This window comes from Elephas maximus, chromosome 18 (genome assembly GCF_024166365.1).
Source record: "Elephas maximus indicus isolate mEleMax1 chromosome 18, mEleMax1 primary haplotype, whole genome shotgun sequence".
NCBI lineage: Eukaryota > Metazoa > Chordata > Mammalia > Proboscidea > Elephantidae > Elephas > Elephas maximus.
This window is the reverse complement of record NC_064836.1, coordinates 80746241-80765501: the sequence shown is the minus strand read 5'-3', so window position 1 is coordinate 80765501 and position 19261 is coordinate 80746241. Positions and strand designations below refer to the sequence as shown.

Below are 19261 nucleotides of genomic sequence, written 5' to 3'. Positions count from 1 at the left end.
TTTTTGTGTTATTACTTATTTGTATTGTTTCTTTTTTGACTTTTTAGTTTCTATCCTTAGTCCATTTTAAAATTGGTATGCTAAATTTTTCTAGGTGATTTCTTAAGATTCTTAATTTCTCCTTCTTCTCCTACTTATTGTACAGTTGATTCTCTTAATATATTCAGCTTTGGTAATTTTTTCTCCGGTTAATCATTTGTGGAAGAATTGACAGAGCTGGACAGCTGGAGGAAACCCTGGTGGCGTAGTGATTAAGTGCTACGGCTGCTAACTAAAGGGTCAGCAGTTCAAATCCACCAGGCGCTCCTTGGAAACTCTATGGGGCAGTTCTACTCTGCCCGACCCGACGGCACTGGGTTTACTGGATTGGGCAGTTGGAGGAGAAAGGTGAAAATGGAAAGAGGAAGGAGACCCAAGCATGTGGCATCCTAGCAGTTAGAGCTCAGCTGCTAACCAAAACAGTTGGCAGTTCGGATCCACCAGCTGCTCCTTGGAAACGCTATGGGACAGTTCTACTCTGTCCTGTAGGGTTTCTATGAGCCAGAATTGACTCCATGGCAATGGGTTTGGCTTTGGTTTTTAGCCTTTGCCGCTGTCATGAATCCCAACCTCACGTTCCTCTAGATGGTAGTTCTCCAACTTAGCTGCACATCAGAATTATGTAGAGAGCTTTTCAATTCCTGATACTCAGGCTTCATCCAGAACAAAGAACACAGATCGCTGGAGGTGGGTTGCAGGCTTCTGTATTTGTTTTCCCAACTTGCCAAGTGATTCCATTGTGCAGCCAAGGTTGAGGACCACTGCAATAATGGCTCTGTTCTCAAACTTTCATGTGTATCAGAATCACCTGGGAAACATTATAAAAAGAGAGAGGCCCAGGTCCTACTTCAACCAGCCTGGACCTCTGTGTGCTTTATTAGCTCTCGAGACTATTCTGATGCAATACTAATGTTTGTGTGTTATCTCTCCCATGTAAGACGATACAGCCTAGTTAAAAGGCAAGGGTTCGTTGACAGGGTCCTGAGGGAAGAATACTTATTGGTGCAAGATTCATAAAGGTGCTTTGGAAAGATCATGTAACATGGTAAAAATGTGTTAGCTATAGTATTTCCTGAATGTCAGACAGATTATTTATTCAAAGGTTTAAGCTTTTTTCATCTTGATTGTACAAATGAAGAAATTCATTTGTGGGAAATACTGTTCACTACTGTTTTCTACAAAAAAAATATAATGGGGAAAGAATGTGGTATATATAATGTGTGCCTGCACAATAAATCCAGGCCAGAGCCGTCCTCTGTCTGTAGGAACTTGACTGGAATAGTGAGAAATCATTCCATAACATCGATGCTATTTCTGGTACAGCTGAAGATGGGATCCTATACTGAGAATTTGGGTTTCCTTTGTTCATGTATAATAATAAAGTCAAAGGACTGACCTTAATACTGGAAAAAGGCTGTGTGAAGACTTTTGGTGTTGAAAACAATTATTTGAGACTATTATTGCCTGTACTGTCCATTTGAATGCTCCCAAAGCCTAGAAAACCAAACTTATGTCTTTTTTTTTTTTCCTGGACAGATACTGTGGAATTGTTCTTTTTTCACCCTGTCAGTTACTATTCATCTTCACTCAGACTGGTCAGGCATGTAGCATTTCTTCTTCTCTTTTAAGTATCTTTGCATTGGATTAGATGGTCTCTAAATTCTCCAGTTCAAAAGGCTATGATTCTGACCCCCTGGATTCTCGACTTGAAATAATCAGGCTTTTGTCTCCTAACATTGCACTCTTAGCAGGGATACCTCAGCAAAGGATTGGCATATCCGCTCTACTTCTGATTTTCCATTTATTTTTCCAAATAGGCTTTGGCTTTGAAAGGTTTCATAGCAATTGAGCACCTAGGCCATTATCAATATAAATCAACTGATATACAGTGGGTGTATAGCATGTAGAAATAGATGTGTCATGTATATCAATTTTAGTTAACAAGGAAATCAAACATTTCAAGCTTTTTAAGCCCCTGTGAAAAATTTAAAGGCCCACAGAAAGGAAATTGATATTACTAATACAAATGACATACAGGTCTCTAGTTATGTTTTATGATTATTTTAGTCTCTGTTTATGGTTATTGCTCAGGAAATAAACTTTTTTATTCCAGTGAGGAAAGACTGCATTGCCTTCTATTGTAAGACATTATTCTGCAGGATGAATACTCAGGTAAACCAGCATACCTCAGGATTCCTTTAAAGTGGAAGAAGTAGCAGAGAGTTTTCACAGGAGTGGAGTATCTGTTTTATTTCGTAGCAGAAGTGCTCTATGATTTGAAATATGCTTAAAACTTTTTGCCTATGAAATTATTTTGTGTTATTGTCATTTTTAAACACCTGAGATGATGCATACATATTTATTTTTCCGCCTTGTAACGCTAGTTCTTCCTTGTTTTTTCCCTTGAAAACAGAAGTTTTGTGTTGCAAAACATTTTTGTGGAGTGTAAGTATTTTCATTGGACAGCAGAGGGCACTGTGGAGTCAACAAAGACTTCACAGGAAGAGGAAGGGATTTTGACTGACACTTGGCAACGGTCCTGATTGATGGTTGTCTTGACTTATAAAATTACATGGTCCAAGTCCCTGCTTCATTGAAAGAATCTACAACTATATACACAGAAGGAGAAAATTGGCAAATGATAAAGATGGCATTTTCCATGACCTTAAAATAAATAGTTCTTTTTAGAAAAGAATCTGTATCAGAAAAGAGATTCTTTTATAATTTTTATTGAGATATAATTCACATACCATAAAATCCACTCCTTAAAAAAAAAAAAACTTAGAAGCGTACAATTCAGTGCTTTTTAGTATATTCACAATGTTGTGCAGCCATCACTGTCTCATTCCAAAAATCCTGGACCATTGGCAGTTATTCCCATTTCCCCTTCTCCCCAGCCCCTGGCCGCCATGAATCGACTTTTTGTCTCTATGGATTTGTCTATTCTGTGCATTTCATATAAATGCAATTATATAATTTATGGCCTTTTGCGTTGGGATTTTTTCACTAAGCATAATGTTTACAAGGTTCATGCATGTCACAGCATGCATTAGTATTCATTCCTTTTTATGGCTGAATAATATTCCATTGTATGTATAAACCACATTTTGTTTAACCATTCATCTGTTGATGAACGCTTGGGTTGTCTTCACCTTTTCACTATTGTGAATAAACTTGCAATGAACATTGATGTACTTATGTCTGTTTGAAATCCTGCTTTCAAATTTTTGGTATATAAAAGTAAGATTGAAGAAGAATTGATGCCTTTGAATTATGGTGTTGGTGAAGAATATTGAAAATACTATGGACTGACAGAAGAACAAACAAATCAGTCTTGGAAGAAGTACAGCCAGAATGCTCATTACAGACAAAGATGGAGAGACTTCGTTTCACAGACTTTGGACATGTCATCAGGAGAGACTAGTCCCTGGAGAAGGACATCATGCTTGGTAAAGTAGAGGGTTAGCAAAAGGGAGGAAGATCCTCAACAAGATGGATTGGCACAGTGGCTGCAACGATGAGCTTAAGCATAACAATATTTGTGAGGATGGAGCAGGAGCAGTCAGTGTTTTGTTCTGTTGTACATAGGGTCTCTATGGACCAGAACTGACTTGAAGGCACCTAAAAACAACAAGGAGGAGCGGAATTGGTGGGTCATGGAGTAACTTTATGTTTAACTCTTTTCTTTTTTTTTTTTAATTTTTATTGTGCTTTAAGTCAAAGTTTACAAATCAAGTCAGTCTCTCGTACAAAAATTTATATACACCTTGCTATATACTACTAGTTGCTCTCCCGCTAATGAGACAGCACACTCCCCTCCACTATTTTCGTGTCCATTCAGCCAGCTTCTGACCCCCTCTGCCCTCTCATCTCCCCTCCAGACAGGAGCTGCCCACGTAGTTTCATGTGTCTACTTGATCCAAGAAGCTCACTCTTCACTAGTATCATTTTCTATCCCATAGTCCAGTCCAATCCCTGTCTGAAGACTTGGCTTTGGGAATGGTTCCTGTCTTGGGCTAACAGAAGGTCTGGGGACCATGACCTCCGGGGTCCTTCTAGTCTCAGTTAGACCATTAAGTCTGGTCTTTTTACGAGAATTTGGAGTCTGCATCCCACTGCTTTCCTGCTCCCACTGGGGTTTTCTGTTGTGTCACCCATCACGGCAGTCATTGGTTGTAGCTGGGAACCATCTAGTTCTTCTGGTCTCAGGCTGATGTAGTCTCTGGTTTATGTGGCCCTTTCTGTCTCTCGGGCTCATAATTACCTTGTGTCTTTGGCGTTCTTCATTCTCCTTTGATCCAGGTGGGTTAAGACTAATTGATGCGTCTTAGATGGCTGCTTGCTAGCATTTAAGACCCCAGGAGCCACTGTCCAAAGTAGGATGCAGAATGTTATCATAATAGATTTTATTATGCCAATAGATCTAGATGTCTCCTGAAACCATGGTCACCAAACTCCTGCCTCTGCTACGCTGGCCTTCAAAGTGTTCAGTATATATATAGGAGACTTCTTTGCGTTTGGTTTAGTCCAGTTGTGCTGACCTCCCCTGTATTGTGTGTTGTCTTTCCCTTTACCTAAAATAGTTCTTATCTACTATCTAATTAGTGAATACCCCTCTCCCTCCCTCCCTCCCCACTCTCGTAAAAGAACATTTTCTTCTCTGTTTAAACCGTTTCTTGAATTCTTATAATAGTGGTCTCATACAGTATTTGTCCTTTTGCAACTGACTAATTTCACTCAGCATAATGCCTTCCAGATTTCTCCACGTTATGAAATGTTTTACGGGTTTGTCATCGTAGTTTTGATTTGCATTTCTCTAATGGCTAATGATCGTGAGCATTTCCTCATGTATCTGTTAGCTACCGGAATGTCTTCTTTAATGAAGTGCCTGTTCATATCCTTTGCCCATTTTTTAATTGGGTTATTTGTCTTTTTGTAGTTGAGTTTTGCAGTATCGTGTAGATTTTAGAGATCAGAAGCTGATTGGAAATCTCATTGCTAAAAAATTTTTCCCGTTCTCTAGGTGATCTTTATACTCTTTTGGTGAAGTCTTTGAATGAGTATAGGTGTTTCATTCTTAGGAGCTGCCAGTTATGTAGTTTCTCTTCTGGTGTTTGTGCGTTGTTAGTAAGGTTTTGTATACTGTTTATGCCATGTATTGGGGCTCCTAGCATTGTCTCTATTTTTTGTTCCATGATCTTTATCATTTTAGATTTTATATTTAGGTATTTGATCCATTTTGAGTTCGTTTTTGTGCATGGTGTGAGGTATGGGTCTTGTTTCATTTTTTTGCAGATGAATATCAAGTTATGCTAGCACTATTTGTTAAAGAGACCGTCTTTTTCCCATTTAACAGATTTTGGGCTTTGTAAAATATCAACTGCTCATATGTAGATGGATTTATGGCTGGATTCTCAATTCTGTTCCATTGGTCAATGTACCTGTTGTTGTACCAGTCCAGGCTGTTTTGACTACTGTGGCCGTATAACAGGCCCTAAAATCAGGTAGTGTGAGGCTTCCCACTTAGTTCTTCTTTTTCAGTAATGCTTTGCTTATTGGGGGCCTCTTTCCCTTCCATATGAAGTTGGTGATTTGTTTCTCCATGTCATTAAAAATGCGATTGGAATTTGGATCGGAATTACTTTGTATCTATAGATCACTTTTGGTAGGAAAGGCATTTTTACAGTGTTAAGCCTTCCTATCCATGAACAAGGTATGTTTTTCCACTTTATTGGTTTCTTGAAGTAGTGTCTTGTAGTTTTCTTTGTGTAGGTCTTTTACATCTCTGGCAAGATTTATTCCTAACTGTTTTATCTTCTTGGGGATTATTGTAAATGGTATTGATTTGGTGATTTCCTCTTTAATGTTCTTTTTGATCCAACTGGTTTTTGATTGTTTTTCTTGAATTCCGATACTCTGCTGAACTCTTCTATTAGTTTCAGTAGTTGTCTTGAGGATTCTTTAGGGTTTTCTGTGTGTAAGATCATGTCATCTACAAATAGAGATACTTTTACTTTTTCCTTACCAATCTGGTTGCCCTTTATTTCTTTATCTAGCCTAATTACTCTGGCTAGGGCCTCCAGTGCAGTGTTGCATAACAGTGGTGATAAAGGGCATCCTTATCTGGTTTCTGATCTTAAGGGGAATGCTTTCAGGCTCTCTCCATTTAGGATGATGTTGGCTGTTGGCTTTGTATAGAACCAACCAAACCCATTGCCGTTGAGTCGATTCCGAGTCATAGCGACCTTATGCGCCAGAGTAGAACTGTCCCATTGAGTTTCCAAGGAGCTCCTGGTGTATTTGAACTGCTGGCCTTTTTGGTTAGCAGCTGAAGCACTTAACCACTATGCCACCAGGGTTTCCTGCCTTTGTACAAAGGACAGATGCCCTTTATTATGTTGAGGAATTTCCCTTCTATTCCTATTTTGCTGAGGGATTTTATATTTGAACTTTGTCAAATGCCTTTTCTGCTTCAATTGAAAAGATCATGTGGTTCTTGTCTTTTGTTTTATTTATATGATGGATTACATTAATTGTTTTTCTAAGGTTGATCTATAACCTGGTATAGATTCCACTTGTCCTTGGTGACTTACTTTTTTCATACGTTGTTGAATTCTGTTGGCTAGAATTTTGTTGAGGATTTTTGCATCTAAGTTCATGAGGGATATAGGTCTGTAATTTTCTTTTTTTGTGGTGCTTTTACCTGGTTTTGCTATCAGGGATGTGCTGGCTTCATAGAATGAGTTTGGGAGAATTTCGTCCTCTTCTATGCTCTGAAATAGTGGTGTTAACTCTTCTCTAAAAGTTTGGTAGAACTCTCCAGTGAAGCCTTCTGGGCCAGGGCTTTTTTGTTTTGAGTTTTTTGATTACCCTACCTCTGTATGGAAACCCTGGTGGCATAGTAGCTAAGTGCTAAAGCTGCTAACCTAAAACGGTTGGCAGTTCAAATCCACCAGGCACTCCTTGGAAACTCTATGGGGCAGTTCTACTCAGTCCTATAGGGTTGCTATGAGTCGGAATCAACTCAACGGCAATGGGTATGGGTGCCTCTGTTTGTGTTATTTTAGGTAGGTAGTGTGTTTTTAGATATTCATCCATTTCTTCTAGGTTTTCAAATTTGTTAGAGTACAATTTTTCATAGTAATCTGATATGATTCTTTTAATTTCAGTTGGGTCTGTTGTGATATCGCCCATCTCATTTCTTATTCAGGTTATTTGCTTCATCTCCTGTTTTTCTTTTGTCACTTTGGCCAATGGTTTATCAATTTTGTTAATTTTTTTTTGAAGAACCAGCTTTTGGTCTTGTTAACTCTTTCAATTGTTTTTCTGTTCTCCATTTCATGTAATTCTGCTCTGATTTTTGTTATTTGCTTTCTCTGGTGCCTGAGGATTTCTTTTGTTGCTCTCTTTCTATTTGTTCAAGTTGTAGGGATAATTCTTTGATTTTGGCCCTTTCTTCTTTTTGTATGTGTGCATTTATTGATATAAATTGACCTCTGAGCACTGCTTTCGCTGTGTCCCAAAGGTTCTGATAGGAAGTGTTTCCATTCTCATTGGATTCTAAAAATTTCTTTGTTCCATTCTTCATGTGTTTTATAATCCAGTTGTTTTTGAGCAGGGTATTTTTTTTTATTGTTTAGTTTCCACGTATTGGCTTTCTTTTCCCTGCTTTTTCTGTTACTGATTTCTACTTTTATGGCCTTATGGTCAGAGAAGATGCTTTGTAGTATTTCAATGTTTGGGATTCTGCTAAGGCTTGCTTAATGACCTAATATGTGGTCTATTCTAGAGAATGTTCCATGTGCACTAGAAAAAAAAGTATACTTGGCTGGTGTTGGGTGGAGTGTTCTGTATATATCTGTGAGGTCAATTTGGTTGATTGTGGCATTTAGGTCTTCCGTGTCTTTATTGAGCTTCTTTCTAGATGTTCTGTCCTTCACTGAAAATGGTGTGTTGAAGTCTCCTACTGTAATTGTGGAGCTGTCTATCTCACTTATCGATGCTGTTAGAGTTTGTTTTATGTATCTTGAAGCTCTGTCATTAGTTGCATAAGTATTTAATATGATTATATCCTCCTGGTATATTGTTCCTTTAATCATTATATAGTGTCCTTCCTTATCCTTTATGGTGGATTTAAGTTTAAAGTCTATTTTGTCAGAAATTAATATTGCCCCTCCTGCTCTTTTTGATTGTTGTTAGCTTGATATATTTTTTTTCCATCCTTTGAGTTTTAGTTTGTTTGTGTCTCTAAGGCTAAGGTGTGTCCCTTGTAGGCAGCATGTAGGTGGATCGTGTTTTTTTAATCCATTTTGCCACTCTCTGTCTCTTTATTGGGGCATTTAATCCATTTACATTCAGCATAATTATGGATAGGTATGAGTTTAGTTCTGTCATTTTGATGTCTTTTTTCGTGTGTTGTTGAACGTTTCTTTTTTCCACTTAATTTTTTGTGCTGAGTAGTTTATCTCTATATATTGTCTTTTCCTCTTATTCGTTGTTCTTGATTTTGCTTCTGCTGATTCTCTATTTTTTTCTTGTATTTTATTTCGATAAGTAGGTTTGTTAGTCTTCTTCGTGGTTACCTTAATATTTACCCCTATTTTTCTAAGTTTAAACCTAACTTTTCTTTGTTTATATCACCTTGTCTTCCTCTCCACATGAAAGATCTAAGGCTATGTTTCTTAGTCCATCTTCATTGTTTCAGTGTTGTCTTCTTTTACATAATAACATTGCTTGTTCCCCGTTTTAAGCTTTTTTTTTTTATCTTGATTTATTTTCGTGATTTCCCTATCTCGGTTGACATCTGAGTGCTCTGTCCAGTGTTCTAGTCTTAGGTTGATGTCTGATATTACTGATTTTCTAACCAGAGAACTCCCTTAGTATTTCTTGTAGTTTTGGTTTGTTTTTTACGAATTCCCTAAACTTCCATTTATCTGGAAATCTCCTAATTTCACCTTCATATTTGAGAGACAGTTTTGCTGGATATATGATTCGTGGTTGGCAATTTTTTTCCTTCAACGCTTTATATAAGTCAGCCCATTGCCTTCTTGCCTGCATGGTTTCTGCCGAGTAGTCCAAACTTATTCTTATTGACTGTCCTTTGTTGGTGACTTTTTGTTTATCCCTAGCTGCTCTTAAAATTCTCTCTTCATCTTTGGTTTTGGCAAGTTTGATTATAATATGTCTTGGTAACTTTCTTTTAAGATCTACGTTATGTAGAGTTCGATGAGCATCTTGGATAGGTATCTTCTCATTTTTCATGACATCAGGGAAATTTTCTGCCAACAAATCTTCAACAATTCTCTCTGTATTTTCTGTCCCCCCCCCCACCGCTTCTTGTACTCCAATCACTTGTATGTTATTTCTCTTAATGGAGTCCCACATGATTCTTAGGGTTTCTTCATTTTTTTTAATTTTTTTATCTGATTTTTTTTCGAATATATTGATGCCACATGATTTATGTTCAATCTCACCAATTCTGCCTTCCTCTTGCTCAATTCTGCTCCTCTAACTTTCTATTGAGTTGTCTAATTCTGTAATTTTATTATTAATCTTTTGAATTTCCGATTGCTGTCTCTCTATGGATTCCTGCAGCTTATTAAGTTTTTGTTATGTTCTTGAATAACCTTTTTAATTTCTTCAACTGCTTTATCTGTGTGTTCCTTGGCTTGTTCTGCTTGTTGCCTATTTTCCTTCCTGATCTTGTTCCTGATGTCCTGAAGAGTTCTGTATGTTAATCTTTAGTATTCTGCATCTGGTAATTCCAGGAAGGGACCTTCATCCAGAAGATCTCTTGATTCTTGTTTTGAGAGCTTGTTGAAGGGATCATGGTCTGTTTCTTTATGTGATTTGATATTAACTAGAATCAAAATTGGCAATGAATATGTTACCAGAGGTCAAACTGTAGAACAGGTAAGGTGGCATTTCATAGGCTTTATGATTCTGTGATCTTATAATAATGTATACATATTATATATGTATATTTTTTAATTACTGACGGTGTCTGCAGCAAGAGCTTTTATACAAAAGCAAAGGACTGCTACTGTAAAGAGTACTCCAGATGTTTTCACTTGGGTGCACCACAACAGGCACTCTTGTGTTAAGAGTCTTTCAAGTCTGAAATATACCATTTTGACAGCTTCCCTTAGGTAATAAGTCTCTTTGCAGCTGCAAGGTAAGCTCTTCACTTGTTCTGCTGAATATCTTTGTTATCCAGCTAAGAAGTTTTCAAAGCTTTTAGTTCCTAATATGAGTAATATTGGAAAATTAACATCCCTCAGCTATTTGGAATATCGAATTTCTTAGTGTAACAGACCGTGGGGATACATTAGTTGAGAAAGAACTTCAGAGCATATTATACTGTTAGTATTTGTATGGAAGGGAAGATTGAGAAGAGAAATGAAAGACAGAAGGTTTTGTAGGTTTCATTCAGCATCTGGGAGAATGTTATAATTATAGAATAATGACTCTTTTAGACAGCTGATCTTGGGGCTTTGCCTTAGTGCAAATATTCCCAGGACTGCTGGGTACTGAGACCATCTAATTATGCTAGTACATTACAAAATGATAGTTCACATCTGCAAATGTATTAGTCAATATGAGATAGACTGTGTGCAGTAACACATACACACTAAAATCTTAAAAAAAAAAAATGACAACAAAATAAAGATTTATTTTTTACGTGAACCCAATACAGATTTGACATCCTTCTTTCATTTTATAGTTATATTATCTGGAACACTTGGCCTCCAAAATCATACGTGGGGAAAATAGAATTTGTGGAGAAAGCACATCCACTCTCAACTTGTTGGGGCTAGAAGTGATATCACTTTCATTAACATTGGTGAGAATTAGTCAAATTATCCCTTTAGCTACGGGGGTGGGGGGCTGGGAAATGTCTTTCTGGGAAGAGAAAGTGGCCTGGCTAAGACAGAGCCTTGCCTATGCTACACTTCATATGTGTAAAGCATTCACAAGCGTTAACTCCTTTGATTCTTACAACAGCACTCTAAGGTAAGACAGGAATGCTTAATTTATGTTTTTCCAGCTGAGGAAACTGAGGCTTTGAGAACATAAGTAAGCTTTCATAGTATTCAGGTGGCACTCAGATTGTCTTACTCAGTTACTTCCTAATTCTGAAAAAGAGAGATAAATGCACAAAATAGTGGTAGAAGACAGTGTCATTTTTACTACCATACACTGTATTTCCTTGGCATAATAAGGTATCTGACGTGTGGTATTTCAAACAATTAATCGAGGTTTTCTAGTTTAACTTACTTAAATCGGTAATTTTACCTTTGCCATCATACTCACTATGTTGTTATTGTTGGATGCCATCACGTTGATTCCAGCTCATAGAAACCCTAAGTGAAAGAGTGGAACTGCCCCAAAGGGTTTCCTAGGCTATAATCTTTATGGAAGCAGATTGCCAGGTCTTTCTCCCTCAGAGCCACTGGGTGGGCTCAAACCCCCAGCCTTTCAGTTAGCAGCCAAGCGCTTAATTGTTCCTTCACCAGCTCTCCTTAATACTACTATATTGAACTTATCTGTTTATATTCTTGTTTTTCCTGGTAACCTAAGCTCCTTTAGGGCATGGACTGTGTCTAATTCATCTTATGATCCCTAGCACCTAGCGCAGTGCCCTCGAAACCGTATGTCCCATAAATGTTAAACTAAATTGAGCTGAACTTCAGTCATGATCAGCAGGACAAGTAGTTGAGCTATTTCTGGGTAGTGGGATCAGAGCTGTGTGGCAGTTCTGTTTTCTTAGACATTTCTCACAAAAAGCTTGTATGACATGTTATGATTATAGAACAGTTCTTTTTATAAAACTAACAAGGCCATAGGAGGACTGAAATCAAAACTTCACTGCCTAATGCTGTGTTCTAAGGGCCTAGTTACCACTCCAGCCTTTACTATAACAGAACCAGTGAAGCAAACTAATGTATTATTATTCAACATAAAAAAAAAAGAAAAACATCTCAGCCTCCCTCTCCCCATTTCTCTCCAGGAGACAGAGTAAGAAAGCACACTGTAAGGCTTTTCTTTTCTTTGGAATTTTACTGACTTTATGGAGACAATTGCCACTGCTAAGAATAGAGATGTGTATGCTCTGTGATGACAGTCGCAAAGATGGGACAACTCTTGCAGTGTTAACGCTCTTTACAAATTTAGTTCTAGCTCTAATGCTAACTACAAAACCTTGGCCAAATACCTTCATTTCTCTGAGCTGCCCAGTGAAAAGGTTGAACTCCTCTGTGTTTCTCAGTGGAAGGATGATTGACACCTGAGGGGGACCATTCTTCATGTATGAGAGTGTCCTGCACATTTCAGGCTGCAGGTACTAAGTGCCGGTAGCACTCTCAGTAATTGTGACAACCGGAAAACAGCGCCATCCTGAATCAAAAGGCTCTATGCACGATTATCAAGAACTAAAGTTCTTTAGGTCTATTTTATTCTCCGAGAGTTCTAACTATGCCTATTAGAAATCAGTTATTTTAATTTTAAAAAGGTTAATGATGATGACAAAATGATAATAAAGCCAATATCTTTCCGTACTTACTATGGGCACTGTGCTAAGTGGTTTATGTGGATTATCTCATTCAATTTAGCAACAAGCCTGCAATGTAGGTCTTATCACCATTGCCATTTCACAGTAATAGGCAGTGTACCTTAGAGACACTAACCAACAGCTCAAGCTGGCATAGCCATAGGCACTGAGGCGAGGGAAAGGAAGTGACAGAATGGAAAGGGGACTAATGTTTGCTGAATTCTGAGTGCCAGCTGCTATGCTATGTGTGTTTACAGACTCTGTCTCATTGAATCTCTGACAACTACCCTGAGATTTGCATATTTTATTGTTGCTATTTTACAGAAGAGAAAATCAGGGTTCAAAGTGGCTAAAAATTTGGCTACTTGACTCCATTTTTTTGTTTTCATTTTTTTTTCTGCCATGCACTGCTGTCCCCAGTAGGGCCTTATATGAGGATGGAGTCCCTGGGTGGCACAAATGGTTAAGCACACTACTGCTAACCGAAAGGTTGGCGGTTCAAACCCACCCAGAAGTGCCTTTGAAAGACAGGCCCGATGATTTGCTTCCAAAAAGTCACAGTCTTAAAACCCTGTGGAGCAGTTCTACTCTGCACACATGGGGTCTCCATCAGTTGGAATTGACGGGATAGCAACTAAAAACAATAACAGCTATGTGAAGCTACTTTTAAGAAAAGTTAAGAGATGGGTCCATTTAGTCCCTGAAAAGTGGAAGTGCAGGTTTAGCTGCCTCATTTCTCTTTCATTGGATGTGAAATGATGAAAATGATTAGAATGATTAATTAATGAGCAGTATATTGGCTTTGTTAACTCATTTGGCTAACATGAAACCATCTACTCTTCCCTCCACCTACTCTTCAGGCTTGCTTTCCGCATTTCTTCACCACTCCCCACCCTGGCCAAACAGTTTCTTTCCCACCCCCACTTCTACAGTATTTAGGGAATTAAAAGGCAGTGAACAAGTTAGTCATGTTCTTTTTTAAGTTTCAAAGTGACTGCCAGGGACATAGAGTGATTTCCTCAGTGTTACAGAAGACGAAAATCATTCCTGGTGCTTTATTTGTACGGGTGTGCTCTTGATGCTGATAATAAAAAAATGAGATTCCATCCGGCTTATGGATTACTGTGGAAGTGACTCAAGATAACTGATCAGAGAGCAGGTGACTCACAACTAAATCACCACCAGACACCAACTGGTTTCTGCTGAGTGCTCACCCCAGGGCAGCTGAGGGATGGATGTGTTGGTCCTGTTTTAAATATTAAGTAGTTGGAGCGCATTTGGCTTCCAGGGTTGGAGAACGTCCAGCTGAAACCCACTCCTACTCGGAGTCTGTCAAAAACCTGCTACTCCCGCAGTGCCTTTGTATTAGGGAAGCAGGATCTGCGTTTGTGCAGCGTGTTCCAGGCAGGAGGACCTCGCAGGCCACCTGAAAGGCTTTACCACGCCCCGTCAGGGAAGGAAAATGCAGCTTTGGCTTTACAGTAGGAGAATCTGAGTCAGAGTGATACACCAAATAGCCATTCTCTCTACAGGAAGTTGAGAGCAACGCTCAGAACTAACACAAGGAAGCAATGCTGGGGCTAGTTAGGACTTTCAAAAGCGTTACTCAGATGAAGGTGCTGCAGCCCAGAGAGGTTGAGTCATTTCCAAAGGTCACACAGTTTGTTAGCAGCAGCAACAGCAGGAAAGGACTAGGGGCTCTAGATCCCTAATCTACTACGCCGGTATCTACTACGCCGGTGCTTTTCAAACTTCATTATGCTTAGGAATCTGCTGGGTGTCTTGTTACAATGCAGATTCTGATTCACTAAGCCTGGGGTGAGGCCTGAGAGTTTGCATCTTTACCAAGCTCCTAGGTGATACCTATGCTGCTGGTCTTAGGACTGACTTCAAACAGAAAGTTCTAGAACCACATCCTAGGATTTTATTGTGTTTTAATTGCTGTTGAGTTGGCTCTGATTCATGATGACCTTATGTATAACAGAAGAGTCCTGGGCTATCCTCATGATCCTTGGTATGTTTGAGTCCATTGTTGCAACTATTTGTCAATCCATCTCATGGAGGTTTTCCCTGACCCTCTACTTTACTAAACATGATGTCCTTTTCTAGTGATTGATCTTTCCTGATGACAAGTTCAAAGTAAGTAAGCTGCAGTCTCACCATCCTTGCTTCTAAGGAACATTCTAGTTCTATTTCTTCTATGACTGACTTGTTCTTTTGGCAGTTCAACGGCATATTCAGTATTCTTTGCCAGCACCACAGTTTGAACACATCAATTCTTCTATCCTTTATTAGACCTTTAATAATGGGAACGTAATTCTCTCACATGAGTTTTTGGTAGGGAGGCATCAGGCCAACTCAACTCCATTCTCTTACCCTTCTCCTCCTCCTCCTCCTCCCTTTCTCTTCCTACTTCTCTTCTCCCTTTTCTTCTCTTTGCCCTTTTCTGAATTTTTTTTCTCATTGAGCTCAGCAAAATGCTAGAACAACAAAAGGTCAATAAATACACCCTGATTTGACTGGAAGGTCTTTGCTGATAGAGAATGTCCAAGATTAAAATTAACACTGCTTTCAAACGAGGGAGTGTTTTCAATGTGCTTTCCAGGTAACCTGTGTTACTGGTGCCCTGTTCAAGTCAAAAGCGATGTTTAAGTGGCTGGCGGCATGTATTCACAGGGCTCTGGATGCCAAGCCGCCAAGGCATTCTTGACATGACTCGTTTTGAAATCCTTGATATAAGCATACGTGGTAAGAGTAAAGTCAATGCACACTTACAAGGAGTTTACCAAGTGTGACTTGAAAGTTGGAATGCATGGTCAAAGCATGATTGGAATCATTCTGTTTAAACCTTCACAGCTAATGTGGTTGGAAAAGAGCTAGTAATTAGTTAATGGTATTAAGAAATTATTAATTATTATTTATACAATTAAACTTTAAATAAAGGTAAAAGGAATTTTTTTTATGGTTTTGGATATTAATACCATTATGTGTTATTTTACCAGAATAATCTTTAGTTGGTGGGTATATCTGAAGGGGTCAAAATTTAATTGAGCATTTGCTACTCATTGGGTGTGTTTGCCATCATATGACGATGGTTATGGTTTTCTCTTTACTACGCATTCTTCCAGGTAGAACTCAGTTTTGTTTTTATCTTGTGTTCTTACCTATTCACAGCCTTGTGCAGCTTCTCATTAATTTTACCAATGAAAAATTACAGCAGTTCTTCAGTCAGCACATATTTGCTCTGGAACAAGAGGACTATTAGAAAGAAGGCATTGACTGGGTGTTCATTGACTTTGGGCTGGGTTTGCAAGCCTGCACAGATCTTGTTGAGAAGGTAATGTGTACTCTTTTCCTCTCCCAGTTTCATTTATGGAGATCTGTCCCTGCTTGCCATGTTGATCTATGTCAGGAACCAGGCTCTGGAAGGGGATGGGGAATGGAGCAAATTTCTTCCTAACGGTCTCTGTGTGCAGCACCCGTGGCATTTCTAACTAAACTCTCGTGTCAGTTACCCTACTCCATCACCTGTAATGCACACTGTCACTGTGCATTTGCTGCTTATATGTGGTCTCCACTGTTAATGCACCGGGATCCTTGTCAAGATTAAAAATGGTCATGCTCTCTACTGGAAAAACACAGAGCTGAAAATATGAGCTCTGTAGGCCTAGCTGATTAACATAAAGTGAATTAGTAGACCCAGAGCAGCTTAACGAAATTTGGCAAATTAGCATGCAAACAAACAACTGCCATAAATCCTCAAGGCCACTACCTTGCAGGACATAGTTTGTTCATTTAATTGGACAAGTGCCACTTAGTTTAAGTAATTTATGACAATGCTTCATGGCTTATTAGTAAATCAGCTGAAGTGTACGGTTTCTGAATTCAGCGATGTCCCTGTACTCTGAAATCTTGCTGCGTGCTCTGGGAAAGATTCACAGGGCTTGCAGGGGGAGTTCTATATGTTCTTTTCAGTGGCTTTGTCCATGGCAGCAGCTGTAGTGGTATGTTACCAAATACTTGCCCCTGTGTCTTGCTACATCTGTGGATTCAGTGAATTCTAGAGACAGGTCTGGGCAGGCCGAGACCTAGTGCATTTAGCTTTCAGAAAGCTCTCTTCAGCTATTCTGTCACATTTGGTTCTCAACAACCCTGTCAGGAAGCAGCTCAGGCCTTGGCCTGCCCAGACCTCAGATTTTATCAATCAGTGTCTCAATACTTTTATTTATTAGGGTTTAGATGAAAACAAAAGCTGCCTTGAAAATAGCCACTATTTCTAACAGGAATGGACATCAAATTGATTTTATTTTATAATCAGCAAAGTTCCTGGGGGAGGACAGGCTGCTAAAAAATAGTAATGTATCAACTATAAGCTGATTTAAAATATTACTGCTACTACTACTACTACTAGTAATAAACTGTGACCCTAATACCTCGCAACATGTTTTCTCCTTTTCAAAATGGGTGATCGAGAGCTCGACATGACTAATACTGTAATGATATCCTAAGCAATATAGGGTAATGCTATTCAGCTATATGCATCCCTTCCCTAATGGAATCAGCTTTGCTATTCCCTGAAGCATGCTGGGGATGAATTCGGGATGGACTCTGGATAAGGTACAAGTCCAGGAGTTGCATGACTGGGCCAGTGGCCAAGGCAGAAGAATACCTCAGCGATGACAAGGAAAACATCTGGGTCTGGATGGGAAGTCCCTGGGAACACTGACTGCCAAAGGATGTGGGAGAAAACAGTGAGCCTTGGTCCCAGCTGGAATGGTATATAAGCTTGGGTCCCTTGCTAGGTGGTTGTGGAAAATACTCCATCTGGCCACCACTGGAGAGCAACTGCTTGCCGGTGTCAGTAAGTTTCCCTAAACTCATGAATCTGGAAAGGGCTATGTGTCAGTTCTTCAGATTATCTGCCAGGATGCACAGTGAGGGTCTTTCCTTGCTGGGGCTGTCCCCTGACATAATCTACAAGCATTTTTTTGTTGCACCAGCTGCACTGGTCTCTTTCCAAAGGGCTGCAGAGCCCTCTTGACTCCTGTGGCCTTGGTCTATCTCCTCTTCTTTGTTCTCTTGAGAAATGGCCTTCAGCCTGCAAGACGGCAGCTAGGAAGTTTTCCTGGTGCTTTTAGTTGGCAACTTTCTTTCTTGCTCCTTATCTCAGACAGAGTAGACTTGGCAGGCTAGTTCTACTAGATGAGTGATTCTTGTTTTTTTTCATCCTGTTATAAACATATAGGTTAGAGTACAGATGTCCGGCATGCAGTTTAATAAAGAGTTTTTTGTAGTTGTTTTGTGATGTATACAACCATTTAAGGGTTACATGCTTGAAAACATTAGGTAATCCTTGCCAAAATGATATATAAGCTCTGATGTAAAAATTGCTTTTGGGGGACTCCATAAAGGACAGCCTGCGTTGCAGTCGGGGCCCTCCCACTGGTGTCGCTTCATAATAAAACCTTCTCTCTTTCTGACTTGGAGTACGTTTCATTGGCTTGACTGCTCTAGGGCACGGAACCCAATCAGGTAACAAATTCAACCATGTTTTGGTAAATGTTTCCTGGTATTATAAAAGATGTAGCTTTCTGATTAGAAATGAAACAAAAGAGCTGGAGCCCATCAGAGGGACAGATTCAGCTTCTGGCAATTGACACCTGTAATGTCTACTTACTTTGATTACGGCAAGATACTATTTTCAGGTGGGAAGGTGCCACATAGGCATTGTCCCAACACAAATAGGTCTGTAAATGTTACTGTTTTTTAGTTGATCCGAAGCCTCATTGATGTTGCCTCCAAATGACGCTCTAGCAACGTGGATGTAATTTCCTGTTGTATTTTCTACTGATATGATAAATGAGGGAAAAAAAAAAACTTAACAGCTGATGGTAGAAAAAGATAACTCTTTGGTGTCTTATGAATGATTTCAAGGTTTTTCAGGCCCAACAAATGAGGAATATAAAACCTTTCCTAAAAAGACTCTGTATTTTGAAAACACCCATTATGTTGGTTCAGGCTGAGGAAAATTTATAGTAAATATTAAATAATCACACTCACTCCTTGACATAGAATGACTTGTGGAAAGTTTTCAAAATTCAAAAGGACTAAAATTTATCAATATGTATAAAATGTCTAATAGCATGCATCTGAGCATATATGTATAAGGAAATGGATTTTCATCTGGAAAAGTATCATATTTTATGTTTACAGAAAAACCTTATGTTAAACTAAAATTAAAAATGCATTTTAACACCAACTTTAATTGTTAATTTGGTCTTCATGTATACAAAGACCTCCTTCTAAATATACGCTGTGACTGAATCTGACAGAATTTGCTCACACTTTTTTCGTTTCTTGAAATATTCTAGTTTGTTTAGAACTTGAGCATCAATAATTTACTTATTGGAGTATTAATGTATAAATTTTTTTTTTATATGTTTATGGATATACATAAGGCACTGGTAAAGAGATTTTTTTCTATTATCTTTTTAACAGATACACCAAAAGTTATACATTTAAAAAGTTGTTCCCCCTTGAGTGTAGTCACCCTGGGAGACTATGCCCTTCTTTCAATAATTTAGCCGTTTTGGAAAGTCCATCAGAGGAGGGGGATTAAGGTAAGGATTTAGAACGAGTTTGCCAGTTTTGAGAGAAAATTGGCTTCAATAT

General features: G+C 38.8%; 1 protein-coding gene across 1 annotated transcript in view; it reads left to right on the top strand.

Annotated features, from left to right (window-relative positions):
• Positions 1-19261, top strand: part of MYH15 (myosin heavy chain 15) — a 208390-nt gene that overhangs the window by 71192 nt on the left and 117937 nt on the right. The window contains 4 exon segments of the mRNA XM_049857882.1: positions 9850-9951; positions 15195-15280; positions 15282-15330; positions 15762-15926. Of these exon segments, the coding sequence (XP_049713839.1) occupies positions 9850-9951; positions 15195-15280; positions 15282-15330; positions 15762-15926 (402 nt within the window).